The sequence below is a fragment of the Peromyscus leucopus genome, unplaced genomic scaffold (genome assembly GCF_004664715.2).
Source record: "Peromyscus leucopus breed LL Stock unplaced genomic scaffold, UCI_PerLeu_2.1 scaffold_1323, whole genome shotgun sequence".
Lineage (NCBI taxonomy): Eukaryota > Metazoa > Chordata > Mammalia > Rodentia > Cricetidae > Peromyscus > Peromyscus leucopus.
Genome location: NW_023504472.1, coordinates 1 through 19,954, shown reverse-complemented (window position 1 = coordinate 19,954; position 19,954 = coordinate 1). Strand labels below are relative to the sequence as shown.

The 19,954-nt window shown below is 42.4% G+C and overlaps 1 protein-coding gene across 1 annotated transcript; it reads left to right on the top strand.

Annotated features, from left to right (window-relative positions):
• The first annotated feature begins 95 nt into the window (after positions 1–95).
• LOC114688131 (protein sel-1 homolog 2-like) lies at positions 96–19,790 on the top strand. The gene is made up of 8 exons (XM_037201753.1): positions 96–155; positions 6,244–6,306; positions 6,844–6,931; positions 9,577–9,725; positions 10,813–10,978; positions 11,094–11,168; positions 13,901–14,073; positions 19,557–19,790. The coding sequence occupies exons 1-8, from the start codon at positions 141–143 to the stop codon at positions 19,641–19,643; spliced, it is 816 nt and encodes a 271-aa protein (XP_037057648.1). The 5' UTR covers positions 96–140; the 3' UTR covers positions 19,644–19,790.
• The last annotated feature ends 164 nt before the right edge of the window (positions 19,791–19,954 follow it).

The following is a 19,954-nucleotide window of genomic DNA, read 5'->3' as shown; positions in this document are numbered from 1 at the left end:
ATTATTGCTATTTAGTTTTTAAATATTTGCATCACTTTTAAATGATTTTCCTATTGATATCCTCTTTTTTATCCATAGATGTACTTAGAGGGAATACTGCTGCACCACAAAATAATGCCACTGCCTTCAAATACTTCTCCATGGCGGCCAGCAAGGTACACCCTCAGCCCACTGCCTTAAACATATAAGATAACTGGCTTCTATTTTAAGCAGACTAATGCCCAAGAATTGGCTTCAAAATGCTAAGCCCCTGTGATAAGTGTATAAAGTGAGGACATGACCACTCCAAGGTCTGGTTGAGGGAAAGTTTTTGCTGTAGATATGAGGGAGAGTACAGCCAGAGGCATCTGGAAGAGTCCAGAGCAGACAGAGAGGAGGGGGCAGGGAGAGCGAGGAGAACCAAGAAAGAGAGCAAAGACAGGAAACAAAAGGAGATCAAGAGAGCAAGCATGTGGCCAAAATAGCAGGGTTATATGGGAATGAGAAGCTGTGGGGAGGGAAGCCCATGAGCTGGAGAAGTTTAGGGTACGGGGTGGGGTGAGAAGAGCTGGGAGGAGTCAGGGTGCCAGCATGGACTCTGTAACGGGTATTTGCAATAAACTGAGAGAGCCTAATACACTCACTTTGGTATGCTATTAGGCACTATGGGTAGCCATTGGTCCAGAGTTTCTTTTGGACCTGACAATAAGCCTCAGAAAGGACTTTCGTGTCCTAGAGGAGATCATCAGCAATAAAGTACTGAGCTGGAGCATGGAGGGATATGGCCTTTCTTCTGTCTTTTGGTAAATGAAAAGGGCAGTGACCTGGCCGCCCTTGCTGGAGCAGCAGGAAGCTAGACAGAAACGCAGCTTCCCTCTCCCCTGAGCAGTAGAGGAAGCCATGACTTGGGAAAGGAAACATAAGGGTAGGAATGGAGAGGACACATTAATCACTAACCGCAATAAGGTTAAGACAAAAGTAGTCACCATCCAGCTTTCCTCGGGGATGGTTTATATAAAGGCTAGAACCCCAGCAGCCTATGTGGAAGGTTGTTGGGGCGGTGGCCAAGGAAAGGCGAGAAGAACACGAGTCTCTGGCTTGAGCATTATTCCTGCAACTTTCTCCAAGTGTGGCCATGATAAGTTTTGTAACTTTTCTGTGCCTCACTTTCCCTATCAGTAAGTTCAGAATATAAGATTTGCCTGATGTTGTCATATTACAAACCATGAAAGCTTTGCCTGGCATATAATAGTTGCTGGATATTAATAGTTGTCTTTTGTAATCTGGAACTAGTTAGGTAGAGTAAACCTCGAAGCATAGCCAAGGCAGAATAGCTTGCAGCTATGAGGAAATACAGAAAGGTGTGACAGTTGACCCTCTGTATACCATGTTCCATAAGCATGCATTCAACTAATCATGGATCCAAAAATTGCAATGGAATGCATACAGACATTTTCTTGCATTTCTTATTCTCTAAACAGTACAACAACCATTTACATCACCTTGAGGTTGTATTTGTTGTGTTATATAGAGATGATTCAAGGTATAGGGAATGTGCATAGGCTATATGCAATAGTACGTGATCACATGTGAGAGGTCCAGAATCTGAGGACTTTAGTGTCTTTGAAGGTCCTGAAGCTCATCTCTTCCCACCCCGTACCTGAGGATATCCACAATCTATCTCCTACTGCTGAACATGGCTTTAATCATAGTACTCAGGAAGTAGAGGCAGGCAGATCACTGTGAGTTCAAGACCACACAAGGCGGCACAATGAGACCCTATGTCAAAGGGAAAAAACTAAACAAAACCCAAGAAAATATCTTTGCTGTAGGCTCAGTGAAGCTGGTGTCTGTCGGAGTAAACTCAGTAGGCTACCCAGAATCCTTTTCTATACAAAGAAAACCTCATCCCACACCCATTGGCCTAGTCTCTGGCACCCACAATAGGAAGCATTTTTTTTTTCCTGTCTTACGATTTCATTCTACAAACTGGCAAAACCAAGAAGCATTTGGATCAAGAATACTTGCAACTGTTCTGCTTTTACAAGCTGTACACTGCCTTAGGAGCCTGTTTAGGAATGACAAGCAGACCGTGGCTGCTGCTCTTGTGCTAAGATGACTGAGAGGCCGGTCCTCGCACCTCTCCCTTGTAGTTTGTATGAAATCACCACTCGGGGAGACAGTTATCTGGACACCACTAGACTAGGGAGACAAGGGAGGGCAGGCTTAAAGGAGGTAACTGACGACAATCTTTTTTAATCTGGCAAATATATGGACTTGTCACCCAAAGAATAATGCCAGGAAGCTGGGCATAAATTAACCCTGCCCCACATGCTAAAGGATCTGTAACTAGCAGTGACCCAGGCTAGTTATATTTTTAACCTTCGCTTTTCTTCTTTATGAAGGAAGTCTAAAACTGTATTGAAAGTAATTCTTCTCAGTGGCATTAGGTGGGCACAACCATACTCCCTAGCTATTGCCCGAACAACGTGTTCGAGTTCTCACACATGTTTTTTGTTTTGCAACTTAAAAATAAAATATTGTTCTTGGGATTTAGCTATAGCTCAGTCAGACTGCTTGTCTGGTGTGCACAAAATGCTGGGTTTGATCTTTACACTGAAGAAAGCAGATGTGGTGATACATGCCTATGATCCTAGCACTCCAGAGGTGGAAGCAGGAGAATCAGGAGTTACATATCAAGTTCAAGGCTAACCTGAGCAATTTGTCTCCAAAATAATGTGTGTGTGTGTGTGTGTGTGTGTGTGTGTGTGTGTGTGTGTGCTGTTTAATTTGCTTTAAAGTTCTATCAGTACCAGGACATAAAAGTACCGTTTACAAACTCCTTTGTCTCAGTTGTCTCATGCAGGACACACCAGGCCCAACCCTATCTTCATACATTTATCACACCCTTCTATCCTGTAGTCCTCATTCTAAGTTCTACTCATCCTGAGCAGGGCTCAGTCCTTGTTCCCTCCATTAAGCCTCCCTACATCCTTTTGCTCACAAAATTCTTTCTTTCTTTTGGATTAGTGTTGTATTCTCTACTCTAGCATCTAGAGCTTTCTGCCCTCTGGCTTCTTTTCTACTGTCTGGAATCTATGTCCCTCAACTTGAGGAGGACAAGGTCCTAGCCTCTTGCTAAGGTTCATTAAATGTCAGCTAAATGGCCATCTGCTCCCAGGGTTCATGTCCCTTAACTAATCAAGAACACTAAGCCCTAATATGGAAGTTGTATACTGGGAAGTTGGCTACACATATGTTTTGGTCAGCCCAGAAAGTGTTTTTCAAATCAGTAAATGTCACATCAAACCACAGACAGTCAAATCTCTTTGCGGTTCATGATCATGATAATCCATGTGAGATGTACCTCCCTTAAATTTTGTTACCATGTTGGCAAATGAAAATATAATTTTGGATTTTCTTTAAATGGCTAAGCAGGATTACTGTTCTATGTGGTAAACAACGGGAGTAGAGAACTAGCCAGCAGCTGCTGTCCCTAGACAAGGCAGGTCCCCGTGGCTTGCCTCCCTCTCCTCTGTTCTACCACTTGTCCAAGTCAAGTTACCTTAGGTAGGACTCAATGACAGATCAAGGTGCCACCAAATCCAACTTGGCAACACCAGTGAGTTTTACTGGCTTACCTATAGAGCATGGGCAAGGGTGACTTAGAGCAGTAGTTCTCAACCTTCCTAATGCTGTGACCCTTTAATACAGTTCATGTTGTGGTGACCCCAACCATAAAATTATTTCATTGCTACTTCAGAACTGTAATTTTGCTACTGTTATGAATCGTAATGTAAATATCTGATATGCCAGATATTGGCCTTAGGTGAAACCCCGTGAAAGGGTTGTTCAACTCGCAAAAGGGGTCATGACTTAGAGGTTGAGACCCACTGACTGAGAGGAACATGGATGACCCCAGAGCAGCCACCCCACTGGAAAGCCTCAGTGCAGCACAGACAATGGCTTCATCATAGAGGCGTGATCTATACACTCCAGGGAGACCCAAACCACAAGATCTGCAAATGAAGCAGAATTTCATACATCAGAAAGAAGGGTGTAAAAGGGAACATTTGGAATCTCATGCAGAGTCTAATGACTCCCCCTTCTATGAGGAAACATCAATAGACCCAGTTGTGAGGGTCTCCTGCAAGCAGCCATAGCCATTCTGATGATGAAGGTAACGGCTGTCACACTCAGAGGGTAGCGTCCTAAAAACGACTCCTTACATCACCAGCACAGAGCACAGAGGAGACAGAGTGGGCCACTCCGGTGCTAAGATTCTAAATAGGTGCTCTGGGCCTACCACCATTGAGTTACCAGTGAGAGAAAATAGCTTGTTCTGGCTGTTATAGTCCTTTCCCTTTGTCCTTCCTCTCTTTCCCTGCCCTTTCATCCTTTTTTTTTTAACATTTAAATGATGCTTCTTAGATAACAGACTCACTAAACTTTGCCACATCCATCACAATAGGTCTTATTGTTCCCAGAGCAGAGTAACGGTGACTACTAGAAATCACAGGTGGATGGAAGAGAAAAGAGAAGAAAGGGCTGGGATATGGCCCAGTTACAGAATGTTTGTGTAGTTCCAGGCCTCAGGATTAATGCCCAACACAAAACAAACAGGGAGGGCTTTTATGCCATGTAGTTAATATTGATGGAATATCAAAGGATTTTTTTTTTTTTATAATATTCAGTCCTTTGAAATGCACAGGCTCAAAGCTGGATTCTTGAGATGGTATTTAAAATATGCCTTCTCTGCTTCTGTGCTCTTCCCAGGTCATGGGGCATGCTCTGGCTGCATCCACAGAACTAAATTTAGGTTGTTAGGAGACACTGGAGAGCTTTTATCAGAATTTAACTTCCTGAGGAAACTCTGTACGCCTATAAAACAGATCGATGCACAGATCTGCTGAACGAAAGCCAAGTGACCAAGCTCCGGCTTCTTACACAGCCACCAGAGGGCAAAAGACATGAGGGGAGAGAAGAAAAGAGGGAACTCTCTGTTGGAAAGTCACTGTATGCATGTGTGAGTGCGTGCGTGCGTGCGTGCATGCATGCGTGCATGGGTATGCATCCCACAACATATGGAGATCAGAGAACACCTTTCAGGAAACTATGGCTTCCATAGGTCTCAGGTTATGACTCAGGTTGTCCTACTTGCACACCAAAGAGCTTTACCATGAGCCATATGACCTGTCATTTTAAGGCTCACCCTTCACCTTGTGCTGACACACTAAATATTGATACACCAGAACATGTGCTCATGCAGCACTGCCCTCCCCATATGAAAGCAACCCATTTTTAGAGTTCTAAGTATAAATTAGAAAAAGAAATGGTAATGTAGCATCAGGCAGACATTTGTCATGTCATGAGCAGTTGAATTTGAATAAACATACACCACATGTAATATATACAAATAATAATAGATTATTAGCTGTTAGCAGTGGTTGCATTGAAATCCAATGTCCTGAAATGTTATTTGGCTATTGATGTCAACTCCCTTTGGACAAATTAGGTAACAATCATTTGAATAGACCTTCCCATTCTAGAAAACAAATCCATCCTTCAAGTCTCGGCTCAAATGTCACTACCATGTAACTTGATTCTCCCATGTTCCTACCTCAACCAGTCAAGTACCCCCTTTTATCTGTCCACAACATTCTCAACTTATTTTACTTCAAGACTTACTACATTTAGCATGACTAAGGAACAAGACCCACATAACGGGCTTGGTGGTGCAGGCCTATAATCCTAGCACTTAGGACACTGAGGCAGGATGATTGTAGGTTTGAGTACAGCCTGGGCTATTTGTAAGAACTCTAAAACAAACAAAACCAACTGAAAAGAGGGAAGGAAGGAAGAAGAAGGAAGGAAGGAAGAAGGAAGGAGGAAGGAAGGAAGAAGGAAGGGAGGAGGAAGGAAGGGAGAAAGAAAGGTGACCCACTTCTTTGATATGGCTCAGAAGTGACCCCCAAGGCAGAGTTTACATTTACTCTGCCCAGTGTCTCTTATGGAATCGCCCACAAAGCAAGCACTAAGTGCTAAATGAAAGAATGAAATAAAAACCTGACTTCCATTTCCTTCTGTTTTGTTCTTCTAGTCAGAGGAGTGATGTAACGAGGGTGTGAAAGGGTGCTGGAGAGGCCGAATGACTTGCCATCCTCCTAATTGATGGCCTTGGCTGTTTCTTACTGGGTGTGATTGAAATACTTGAACTGATTTTGCAGTAATTTTCCTTATCACAGATTTTTAAAATTCTTCTAGGGCAATGCAATTGGTCTTCATGGACTTGGTCTCCTTTACTTTCATGGAAAAGGTGTTCCTGTGGTAAGTTCAATAACCTTGCCATCCCTTCAACATATTTCTAGCATTTTTGCAGCTAACATTAGTGGTTATGCATGAATGTATAGAAATTAGCTTTTATTGTTTGGTTTAGACAAACCAGTATATCTGACAGAGAATGGAATGATTCAGTAAAATCCTTGCCAAAGAGACTGAGGAACAAACCTATGACAAGAATAGCATCCACAGTTGTGTCTGAGACTCACAGGGTCAAACTAGCTTTTGAAACAGCTGCCTCCTGAGGATTTTATTGATAGAGAAATTTATCTTCTTAGCTTAATATGTCTTTTGAGTGACCTTCCCTCATCTAAAAAACCAACTACCAATACAGAAAAATACAATTTACAATGAAATAACATAATGATTTCTTTATGGAATCTAATATACTAATGAAAATGTATTATATTTCTGGTGCTATTTTAACTAGCTTATAGGACAGTGACAGTACTCTTAGGCTGGAAAGTGGTTGTTACCATGGAGTTATGCATATAACTTTGAGTAATAAGTGTAATTATCTTGCAGAATTATGGTGAAGCACTTAAATACTTCCAGAAAGCTGCAGAGAAGGGATGGCCTAATGCACAGTTCCAGCTAGGCTTCATGTACTACTGTAGGTACCACAAATATGGCTACTTCATTTAGAACGATGTATGCATTAGTAAATCTTCTCCACATATAACAAGCATCAAAGGGTTGCTGTGAGTGGCTTGCAACGAACATTAAGGCATCAGTTTAAAGAGAGCTTTAAAGAAACCTAAAGACTTGGACATTAGTTGAAAGGGTGAGGAGATACAGAGGCAGGATGCCCACCTTTGACTAGGTTAATTTTGAGGATCGAGGGCTGGAGAGATGGCTCAGTGGTTAAGAGCACGGGCTGCTCTTCCAGAGGACCTGGGTTCAATTCCCAGCACCCATATGGCAGCTCACAACTGTCATAACTCCAGTTTCAGGGGATCTGACACCTTCACATCAATGCACATAAAATTTTAAGTAAATATATATGTTTTGAGGTTCTTGTGATAGCAGCGTACATACACATCCAGAAGTAACGATGGCACTCACAAGAGAGGTCAAGGCTGAGGAGAAAGATCTAAGACATAAACACAAAGGTGTAAGTTAAGAGTAGTTGAGCTTGCAAAGGAAAAAGAAAGAATGTGAGAAAAGGGAGATGTGGCTATGTTCATAAATCTGGTGATCCCTTTTGGCATCTTGAAAGGATAAGCCAAAGAAGCATGGTTGTCAAAAAGAACAAAATCCTGGAAGGGAGAAGGGTTGACAGGGACCCAAAAGGGTGAAAAGACAGAGCTTTGCAGATACTGTGTACATTTTACTGATAATGTAGCACAAAGTCTGGTGATAGAGTAGTGGAGGTGGAGGAAGAGAGTTTGAGGAAGGGCAGAGAGAAGAGGAGGAGGAAGTGAAAAGGCAGGAGGGAGGGGAGAGAAGGAAGAGAGGGGAATGAGGAGGGAAGAAAAGAGAAATGATTCAGTATCCTTATTGCTTGGTCAATATGGAGAATCTTGGTGAGATTCTTGTGTTTATTGGAATGAGGACTGGTTGACAGTGGGTTAGGGTGTGAATACAAGGTGAGAAAGAGGAAAAATAGTATTTCCAAAATGTATCTCTAAGAGAGAAAAGGAACTGAAGGGAACAACATCCAAGAAGGAATTTTTATAACATGATGAGAGACATGAACATAATTATAATTGATAAAAGGAGGTCCTGGGAAAAGTTGGTGGCGTTAAGATCTGATTGATCCCAGGTAGGTGGAGGCCTCAGGGTCTTGACAGAGAAGTGGGATTTCTCATCCTGCAGCACTGAAGGCAAGTGAAAGTACAGGTACATAAACTTGGGGGAGGATGGGGAGGAGAGGCGAGTGAGGGAATATAAGGTGGAGTTGCCCTCAGTTAGTTCACAGGCAAAAACACTGCCTTCTTAGAGCAATAGCGAGGTAGTTAGGGAACGGGCCTCAGACAGTGACGGACATTTGTTCAAAGGGTGAGTGGTCAGGACAAATCCCAGACATCTGAACATGCCCTCACCAAGTCCATCATGGCCGAGATGGAGCCTGGACAACAGCCAACTCTCTCAAGTAGATCACATCTAGTCAAGAAGTCTGCTGATGTTTGCCACTGTGGTCCAGCTCTAGGGGGCCTGTTTTGTACTATATGTTTGACATCATGTTATCCTAATTCACTCCAAGTCCTCAGTTTAGATCTATCTGATTCCTCAACCGTCTAGAAAGAGTAATAGTAATGGCTTTACATGTACTCATGTACAGCTCATTGTACTCTCTCAACATATGGATACCCCACAGCTTACAGCTGAGCAGACTGAGTCATACCAAGGCCACACATCTTATCCAAGACTAGACAGGCTGGGATTCAATTCCAAGTGATCTGTCACCAGATGTTTTGCTCTTTTTAATTTTTTTTCAAGTTTTATTTATTTACTTATCAGTTTAGACATAGAGTCTCCCTATGTAGTCTGAGCTGCCTTAGACTCGCTGGCCTCTTTCCGTAGTCTCCAGAGCATTGTGATTTCAGGTGTGTGCCATAATACCAGGCTGAGCCACGGCTCTAGCTTAATTCCCATGTGGCACTGCTGTTAAAAGCCAGAAACCTTTGAGCTGGAAGGGAATGTAAAGCCGATCCAGGGAAAGGTCCTTCTTTTTTGCAAGTGAAGTCCCTAGAAGGAATGACTCAGAAAGAGGAATAACAGTAACAAGAGAACTGAGCCAAGACCCTTTCCTGCTAGAGATCTACTGGCTGCCCAGCACCAAATGCCTCTGCTCTCCTTCCTCCAATTATGAGCTCAGACAGGGCTGTTCTTCCTGAACTTGGGATTTGCCTGTTCTGTGTTTGTGACTGGTTAAGTTCTACATGGAGTGTGTGTGTGTGTGTTGTGTGTGTGTGTGTGTGTGTGTGTGTGTGTGTGTGTGTGTAAGAGAGAGAGACAGAGACAGAGACAGAGTAATGGTATGATCACAGAGAAACTCCCATGATCCACACACTTCTTCGTCTCCTTATGTGCGTGAAACTGAACAGCCCTTCTTTCTTAATTTTCTGACTGGGTAAAGATCATAGAGTAACGCAGCCACTTGTCCCAAAAATAGTGAACCTGAAAGTTTTACTTACAGTTCTCAGTCTTTTCCCATCCTGTTTAGACTTGTGGGTATCACTGTGACCATTATATCCATAGAATGTTGTGGGTTTTTTTTTTTATTGAGTGACTTAAAAGAATTTTAATTTTCAGCTGGCTTTGGAGTATGGAAGGATTATAAACTTGCCTTCAAATATTTTTACTTGGCCTCTCAGAGTGGGCAGCCTCTCGCCATTTATTACCTAGCCGAGATGTACGCCACTGGAACAGGGGTGCTGAGATCATGCAGAACGGCGGTGGAGGTAAACCCGGGGTTTCTGTTACAGCTCTTCCATTAGTCACACAGAGTAGGCCGTTGTCTTTGTTTTATCACTCTTTTCTCGCGGTTGGCAATGAACACCACCATTTGACAGGAGGAAAAACAGGAGCGTAACTTAAATTGGGAGAGAGAAGGAGAGAAATGACCCCTTCCTCTCTGGAGTTTGGCTCCTCAACACAGTCAGAGTGGCCTCTGGATTCAGTTTAGAAGCTCTGTTTCAACCTCAGTCAAACCACCAGAGCAACTGGGCACTCCCAGTGAGACTGGAAGTCACTACTCGGGAAAGGCAGGCTTCATTTAGCCTAGAAAATAGAGCCCACTCCATCCCAGAAAACAGGGTCCTTAGATTTTTGATGATTCGGATGACAATTGAGAAAGTGGGTTCTTTCAGCCTGAGCCAGTAATGTACTTTTCAAAAGAATGCTTTTAGGGCCGTAATGCCCTTCATTGATTTATTAAATATGTCCGCTGCACCAGTATAAATACCTCCACGTTGCAATCTGGTCCCTCTGAAACTCATTTCCAAAGCTGCCAGCTAATAATCTATCTTTAGATTTGTTCCTTTGCCAACTTCCTAATGAATTATGTATGGCTAACCTCTTTTGGTTACATAAGGGCTATTCAGCTAAGTTGACATTTGTCCCCACGGAGCTCTGCACACCTCCCTCCCCATTATGTCACCTATACCCTCAGGCACTGACTTCCCCTTCCTTCTCATTTCCACATCAGCTGTAGCCTCTTCCATGCAGAGCATCAGTGCCTGTAAAATGACACTATTAACAACAAAGCCCTCCAAATTGATATGCTTATCCGTCGGAGAGCCTCCAAGCCAGGAAAGTCTATTACACAAATTAAAAGGAGCCGGAGAGCTATTTGCCAGAGACAAAACTACCCTGAGAATCTGTGTGCCTATAGATGTATTAATTCTTCACTCTAAATAATTCTCAAAAGCCAGGCATTTCAGAAAAAAGTTCTTGCCTGCTCAGCCAGCAGAAGCTAGAGATGAGGATCACAGATCACTGTGTGGGATGAAGCTAACTAGCCTGTTTGATTTCTCTTTCCATCTTCAGCTGTATAAAGGTGTCTGTGAGCTAGGCCACTGGGCTGAGAAATTCCTGACAGCCTACTTTGCCTATAAGGATGGCGACGTAGACTCTTCTCTTATTCAGTATGCACTGCTTGCAGAAATGGGATACGAAGTAGCTCAAAGCAATTCAGCATTCATTTTGGAATCTAGTAAGATACAATATTCAAAATTCCCCAACCATACATATGCAAAAACAGCTTACTATGTCCTCATTTAAGCCTCTTTAATGGAATAGTTCTATTTTTTTTTTCTTTTTCCTTTTAGAGAAGGCTAAAATTCTGGGAAAAGAGAAGATGTATCCAATGGCACTTCTGCTATGGAACCGAGCCGCCATTCAAGGTATAAGACAGATCAAACTAGGCACATAGCTGGACCATAGCCATGGCTATTCATCTGCTACGCTTCAGCTGTGTTTTTGGGCACAGAGGCAGAGAGGTACCAGGGTGTCAAGCTGAGAGCACTTCAAATTATACTGCTGTTAGAGGTCATTTCTGAGAATTCATTTTCTTCATCAGTCTCAAAGTCCCTTAGTTTAGCAAGCCCTAGGAATTTGTCTCTGTCTCCATGGTACCAGAACTGTTGTTTGAAACATGATAATTTTACTCAAGAAAACAATTTTCCTCATCTGGCTTTAGTCATTCATTTGCCGAGTTGTTTACTGAGCTAACCTGAGCTGTGACCTGTGTCTCTATGAGTCTGTAGGCAAAATTAATTATGTGCCGACTACGTTTGACTTTTCTCTTCTAAAACGAGACGCTGATGTTGACAACACACTTTAGAGCTTTACTCTCACCGTCAATACATTGAAATTAAAAAAAAAAAAAAGTGGGAAGATCCTTTCTCGGCATCCTCAAGGCCTTCCTACTCATTGGTTTCACATGTGGTAAGGAATGCACACCATCATTGCTCGGAACAGTACTGTCAGGTGGCATTTGAATCACCGTGTCCCTCCTCATTTCCCCCCCTAAAATTATAGTATTAAGACCAGAGAGATGTTGCACAGCTGTCACGGTTGGCATTTGGACGTGTGAGGAACTCTAGCAATAAGAGAGCAATTTTATTTCCAATTAGGTTTTCCTGAAATCATCTCCTGTTAAGGCTGAATCATCCCTTTTAACAGGAAGTAATAGGATAAAAAATGATTCTCAGCTGATGCTAATATGAAGCAGAGGGAAAAAACCCACAGTGGTGCCTTCACAGACCCAGCTGAGCTGGTTAGACAGCAGCAAGCCGTCAATGCGATTTTAGTGAGAAATTCTATGTTTTGTAAAATGCAATAAAGACCTTATTTGGAGTGAGAAAACAATGCCAGCAATCTCTCAGCCATGGCAAATCAGCTCAGTTGCAACAAATACACGTTTATTTCAAGCCAGGAAATGGTGTGGAAATTGGACCAAAGAAAAGGGAAGCTGAAAATGAAGAGACATTAATATTAAATAGAACACACACACACACACACACACACACACACACACACACACACACACACACACAGCTTGCCAGGTGCTCAAAATCATCGTGTCAAAAAGGTCAGACATACCCATCTCAAAGTTATGGCTGCTGACTGGCTCACAAAAGGTAGGAAATCTAATAATGAAAACTTTCAATTAGTCACTAATGCTTCTTTTAGCAGCTGCTTCATATGAAGAGGGTACTGAGACATCAGGGCTCAGAACTACCTTGCATCTGTGGAATTGCAGTAGAAATCTCTCTCTAGTCAACAAATCTATCCAGGAGCCTGTCGGAATTGCCACAGGCACTCGTTAGGGTACTGTTGCTCTGAAGACAGGCTTGTTCACTGTCCTCCAGTCTCAGGGACTTGGGGGATCATGCTCTTAACTGAAAAGCTTAAGAATACACAAGTGTCCCATCCCTTTGTGACTATGGCCAAGAAGGAACCTTGTGGTCAGTATGACAGCTTTGAACAAAATTAGAGATGGAGTGGGTTTCTCTTTGACTCATCATGTCTCTGCTGGCCTCTATAATTACCCTTGCTGGGGTGCCATCCCCGTCAGCCCTTGCTCCCACTTGCCTATACATTCTGTGTTAATTATGTAGGAAGCAAAATCTGAAACCTAGTGTCTTCGTCAGCTTAAGACTTTTCAAGTGTTACCTCTGCTCAGATGAAACAAAGATGGCTCGTGGTGTCACATATCTGTGAAGTATCTGTGCTTTAACAGGAGACACTAGAAGTTTAGAGGAATCTTGTTACCCAAAGGTATAACTTAAAAAAAAAATCCACTGCACTGGGCCAAATTGAGAAAGAATTTTTGAAGAAGTCCTATATCTCAAGACATGCCTAGACTAATACATGTGGTTTCCATTTTCCAAGAAAGCCTGGATCTTGTGAAACGTTGGCCACAGCTGAGACAAATGTCCAACATGAATTTTCCCTCATCCTTTCAACCGACATTCTTTTAGGGAACAGAAGCATGGCCATCTCCTGAGATACATACACACACTTAAAAGCCATTTCTAAGTGGCCTTCAAAAGAATGATGCCACAAATCTTTAAAAGTAATGTGATTACCTCCCTCCTTGATATATCTACATATCCATGTTTATTAGAAAGTAATATCCTAAATTACCTCTTGGAAGGCATTTTCTAAAAATATCCTAGCATGATCATTCCATAAATATTTATCAAGTGCCAGACTAGGCTCCAGAACAATTTTAGTAATTAAGAGCCTTGGAGTTCTTGCATTGCCCTTATGGGGCCACTATCACATGAGAATGAAGTTTTAGAAAGGAATTCTAAGGGCAGGAAAGATAGGATTCAGTTTTCCAGGAGTTGTTGTCCTGTCTCTAAATATAAATTTGTGTGTACTTTTATCATTTCTTTCAGAACATTATAATCATGAATAGTATCCTGCAATGAAGACTACTAGCATTGAGTGTTGTGTCTTGTGTTTCATATCATATATGGAATCTTAACTGTGATATTTTGAATATTCATTGTATACACGTATATAAGTGTATGTATTCGGTGTTTTTACAGCTTATTAGGTTGATTTACTGAGGACTATACATGAGTCACTTGGGTTACTATTCTCTCTCTCCTATTTCTCTCAGGGAATGCTTTCGCGAGAGTGAAAATTGGAGATTACCATTACTATGGTTATGGGACTAAGAAAGACTATGAAACGGCAGCCACACACTACAGCATCGCAGCAGACAAGCATCACAGTGCACAAGCCATGTTCAATCTGGCCTACATGTATGAACATGGCTTGGGTATTGCGAAGGTAACTGCATTGGTTCAAAGCTAGTAACGACAGCTGTTCGAGAAGAGAAAATTTACAAATGTTTGGAATTTTATTGATGTCATCAATGTAGAAGAAAGAAAAGAGTCCTTCTGCCTCATGCTAACATATATAACTACCCTTTTACCTTCATATCTTCATTTATACCAAGTACATAATTAGTGAGTGGAAGAAATCTAATTTGGACCAATTCTAATTCATACATCCTCTCCACTTTTTCACTGATGTGACTTATGCATCTCCACCAACTCCTAAACTGTCAGTCACAACAGCAAGGTGGAGTGAGGCCCAATCTATAGATTAAGGTGGCATTCATTAATCCAGAAACATCTCAGAAAGCCATTATCTCCATAAGACCATACTGGGCACTCTAAAGAGAACCAAGAGACTATAGAGACCACATCTGGCTGAAGGCATATTCATTAATGAAAGCGAGCTAACAGTACAAACGCTAGTGAGGAAACCCTTTAGTCAGTGGGCACAATCCGGCAGAGATGTGTTAGAAGTCTGAAAGGAGGAGGCAGGTATGCTAAATGCCAATATTAACCAGTTTTGGTTAGGTGTGATAGACAGACAGACTGAAATATTGAGGTAAGCACTCTGCCCTTGTGTGCATCAGAAATCTACACTTCGGATATAAAGTCATTTGGCCAAGTTTGCAGAATTTCTTTAGTGGTGGATCCAGAATTTTATGCAAAGCATGTCTGATCCCAAACATTTTCAGGAAAAAAAAAAATGGGACTGACAAGAGTCATTCTTAGTAACAAAGCATGTTTCTCTCCACAGTGTTTATATTCCTAAATATTTCTAGAGTGAAACACTACTGGCTGTCGTCTGTGTTTTCTTCTTCAGTCCAGTAGGACCAGCGATTTAGAGTCACTGGTGGGGAGTTTCCTGAGAATTGGCCAGCCAGTGCTGTCTACAGCCAAAGGCTTCTTAGGCCCGACTGCCGAGTGATGCAGACCCCTCTGTCTTGAGCTCCCTGCAGCCTGCCTTTGCCTGATCATTTCTCATCAGCCTCCCAAATCCGGCCAACTCCAAATCCAGCCCAGTTTCCCGTTCCTAGCAGACGTGAGCTACCTGTTTGTAAAATGCACAGGAGCAAGTGGTTCGGTTGGGGATTTCTCCGGATGTCATTCATTGATCTTCCACTTCCTGCTGCCATCCATGTCAGTGAAACAGAACTAATGATACCTGGCCAACCCCCCAGTTTAGAGAAGGAAATGAACAAGCCTGTGTGAAAGGGCCTTGGAGTTAAACAGCATGTGGAAAGCTGGGCGGTGGTGGCACGCGCCTTTAATCCCATCACTCGGGAGGCAGAGCCAAGCAGGCGGATCTCTGTGAGTTCGAGGCCAGCCTGGTCTCCGAAGCGAGTTCCAGGAAAGGCGCAAAGCTACACAGAGAAACCCTGTCTCGAAAAACCAAAAAATAAATAAATAAACAGCATGTGGAATGACGTCATTTAGATCAGAAGGGAATTTGAACAGCTGCTAAAGTTTCAATCAGATTTTGGCTTTTATTCATAATTCCTCATATAAAACACCAAAACCCAAGAAAAGCCATGACCCCACCTAAGTTAGCTCTCCTACCCAGGGGGACTCAAAACATGACTCTCTCTTAACAGCCACCTCCTCACCAGAGTGAGACCATTTTCTCCTGTGTCCCCAGAGGCAGAATGGAGCATCCTCTCACAACAGGAGGCCAAGATGACAGAAAAGAACAACACACTGTCCAGGGCCCAGCTTTGGGCCATCACCCAGAGGCTTTGGTTCCCCCCAGACCCCTCCCCGCAGTGAACCTCTTTGCTGCCCACTCTCTTCACCATTCAGATAGCGGCTGTTGGGACATCCGTTCCGCACTAGAAATACAGCCACCGGCTCTTCTCTCTGACCCCTTTTCTAGTCTTTCCTGCCAGGTTTCCTCTTAACTCACAGGTCGCTCACTGTGATCACACTGATCAACTTTCCTCACTGGAGGTATTACGAATTTTTGTTTGTTCCTCTGGTTGTTGTTTTGACAGAAAGCATCTACATTAAAAACCCGGGGGGGGGGGGGGGACCAAATAAAAACCAAAGAGAAAAGAAGAAAGAAACCAGGAGCTTCGCTTGATCTCCTTTAGATTTAGCTGATGAGAGATCAGTCCGTTTTGTCCTTACTGATCTCTTCATTTAGCAATTAAAAAAATAATCAAGTGTTTAGGGCAAACTTTATTAATTTTGTCATCTCAGACAAATTAATAAAGTGACTCTAATTTTCAAAAAATAAGCATCCCAGCAAGTTCAGGCCCCAAACTTATTACAAAGGTGTTAGGAGCATGACATTTCTAGTGTTTATCATCACATACTGTCCATTTCTTCAGTGAGGCACTTCCCAGTTCTTGTTGCCCTAAACCTTCATGCGAACCAGTGAGGAAAAATGAGTATAATGTCACTTTCAGAGAGCCTCTGAGAATGTAAGAAGGCTGAAGGAGTCATGTTTGGTAAAACCTTGAATTCAAGGAATGGAAGTGAGGTATCCATCAACTATTGTGGAGTCGCTGTAAAAATAGGAACCTCTGGTGCGCTCTTTTGTCTTTGGGAACATGCGCTGGACCTAAGGTAACGCAGACGACTTATCCTAACAGCCTCACTGAGAAGCACCTCAGTGGGCTGCTTGATCTGCTTGATCCAAACTCGGGGTCAGGACAGACTGCATCGCTGTAGGAACATAGAACAACGCCTCGTTTCCCAAATTCTTTCTCTGCCAGAGATGTGAACAGAGGAACAGGGTTCCTCCAAAGTTCACCCTGGGGAACTAATGGGGCGGGGGGAGGGCTCTACTTACAGAACATGAGTCAGGAGTTACTGACAGGACAGTGGGTGACCCCAAAGCAGCCACGTTGGCAAGTTTTTATCCAGCATGGACGTTGGCTTCTCCATAGCTGAAAAGATGGACCCCCTCCCCTGAGCTTCCCAAGCCTGTATACTCTAGCGCCTCCCTGTGGCCACGTGCAAATAGGACAGACTTACAAAAGGCTGTGAGAAGCAGCTGGGTACCGAATTGAGGGCCCAGTGACCCTCCCCAACTCCTCCTGCTGTGAGGGAGTATCAAAACTCCAAGCCCAGATACAAGGACCATCTGCAAGCAGACTCAGTTCACCTGATGAAGATGGCGGCTGTTTTGCTGGAAGGATGGTAAAATTAACTGAGGATAGGAACTTAAAAGCATTCAGCTGACAAATTACTATGAGACTCTTGCAGTTTATATTTTTAAATTATTTCAGAAGCTTAACCATGAACAAAGCCTGCTGTCCATTCCTACTGGCTATTTCAATTGTCTCGACTGACTCTGGATCAGGTCTGAATTTTTTATCGCGTTGGTCTGTTGCAAAGGCCACGTGGTGCCTTCAATTCTGATGTTCTCCCATTACGTTTCTACCAGAAATACCTCTGCCCACTAGAGATTATAATCTCTGGTCTTTAGAACAATTATAGAGGAATGCCTGTCTTGTTGGACTACATTTCCCAACATCCTTTGCATCCATGTATCCCCGCCCCTCCTCAACAGTTTAAGCTAAAGGTGCCATTTGTGCTAAGGCAGTCAGTAGGTAAATGGAACTTCTTCCCAGTCACTTTGCACTTTGTGGATGGAACACAACAGAAAGCAGAGGCTCTGGGGAAATGCAGAACCACTTAATGGAAAGAGTCGTTAATTACCAGTGAAGAAAATCCTCCACCACCTAGGAACATCCACGTTAAAGTGTTGATTAAAGGTAAAAACAAACATTTCGGTATTATGTCCCTGAATTTGGGGAGTTTATTTGTTACAAGTGTTAGCATTACCTTAAGGAACACTTAATTCATCTACCACTGCTATGTTATCGTGGATAAAGTATAACTCATTCAAACTGCCACCTCCTTTACTGTCCCCCAAGGGCAATGCAGATAGACAAACACACAAACTGAAAATACCTTACTGGCATTATAAATCCTAGACTTCTTTCTTTAAATTCAATGCCTTCTTTGACTTAACTGTTCTTGATAACAACAACTTCGTATACCATTTTCCTTCTAAATATATTCTAAGCAATATATTTCTCCCCCTCAACTCTTTCAATATATTCCCAGGTTTAAAAGATACCTACTTCTAGAATGCCATGTTATGGCCTGGTTTTCATTCACTTATCTGTATATTTACCAGGTGATTGTTCACATTATGAAGTAGTGGACTTGGCTCTGGGGTCAGGGGTAAAACAAAATAATCTTCAAAGAGATTACAATGCCCTCTGGGAAAAGCATATCATCTGCTGGAAGAATGGGTATAAAATATCAGTAGTACCCTCTGCACTGGAGGGTTATGGTGATTTTTTTTCCTATTTAGTTCTATAATATCAGTTTCCCCTAATTTCAGAGAGATACAGTCATAATAAGAAAATGAAAATAAATTACTCAAACATCCACCTTTCTATTCACATGGTCTATTTTAGTATAGGAAATCTTTGATGATATTAAAATATTTGGGCCTGGAGAACCTGTGTGTCATGCTTCCTTGTCGGAGAAGTCTGCCTCTTGGGCCCATAAGAAGCCATTTTGAACATATGAGCACATTAAGCAGTACTGTGGCACACCTGATATTTTAGTTAGAACATGTTCTTTGAGAACCTTGGCATAATTCAATGAGGAAAAAGCCCCAAAAGAATATGGTAACATATCATTCAGGAATCATATTCCAACCTGAGAGATAAAATAGCCTACCCATTCATTCTGTAAGAATGATTGAAGCCCTGCTAAGCATCTTATTAAACTTAGTTTTGAACAGAGAGTTCAAGACTGTCAAAAACCTGGAGAGAAATAATCACATTCCATGATTCATACTATGGAGATTATGTCATTATTATTATGTAGCTAACTACACTTTTATTTCAGGGATCTGTACTCACAAGTACCTAAAGTTCTTTGCTCACAAGTAGGAGCTAACTAACCCAGGATAATAAGAAGAAAGGGTTTTGAGGCCTATGTTAGTTTTCTATCACAAATGTCCTTCCCCAAAACAGCACGTTTATTTTCTCATGGTCTCTTTAGCTCAAGAGTCTAAATGGCCTGACTCTGCTTACGATCTCCTATGACTAAAGTCAAGGCTAATTCCGTACTGGAGGCAGTGGGGAGGACTGCATTTTCAATCTTATTCAGACTGTTAGCGAATTAAGTTCCCTGAAGTGTTAAGAAGACCACGCCCCCTGTGGCCTTGCTGGCGGCTCATTGAGCTGCTGCTGATTCTTTCCACGTGAGCCCCACATCCCACCATCCAGTGTGGCAAGTTGAGCTCCTCCCGTACTTTTAACTTCCCTCTCCTGCTCTGGCATGATGAAGGTGTAGACAATTTTGTGGACCCATTCTGCCTACCAAACATAAATTGTGGCATTTCTAACAATGGTCTCTGGTTCTCAAGTATCTGTACCTGATGGGGATGGACTGCTTCCTTTCTAGGACATTCACCTGGCCAGAAGATTGTATGACATGGCTGCTCAGACAAGCCCAGATGCTCACATTCCTGTGTTCTTTGCCCTTATGTAACTGGAAACTATGCATTTGCTCCGAGATATTCTGTTTTTTAATGTAAGTTTGTCTCAAATAGATTTTGAATAAGACACTCTGGGACAAAGTGATGAGGCTTACCAAGGGAGTCTTTTTTTTTTTTTTAGTTAACTTTTCTTTGGTAAGTAGAATGCAAAGTCTTGTACTTACCACACAGCAATTCTGCTTGTTGAGTATGTGTTGACACTACGTAGTACAACCAGTGAATTAATTCAGCAGACACTCTTTCCGCACACTCCATGTTCAGAGTAAGCAGGGATGTGCTATATATATTTGTTCAAAACACAGCT

Coding starts and splice junctions, on each gene's coding strand:
- LOC114688131 (XM_037201753.1), top strand. Junction 6,307..6,843: donor ATGGAAAAGGTGTTCCTGTG/GTAAGTTCAATA, acceptor ATTATCTTGCAG/AATTATGGTGAAGCACTTAA. Junction 6,932..9,576: donor GCTAGGCTTCATGTACTACT/GTAGGTACCACA, acceptor TTTAATTTTCAG/CTGGCTTTGGAGTATGGAAG.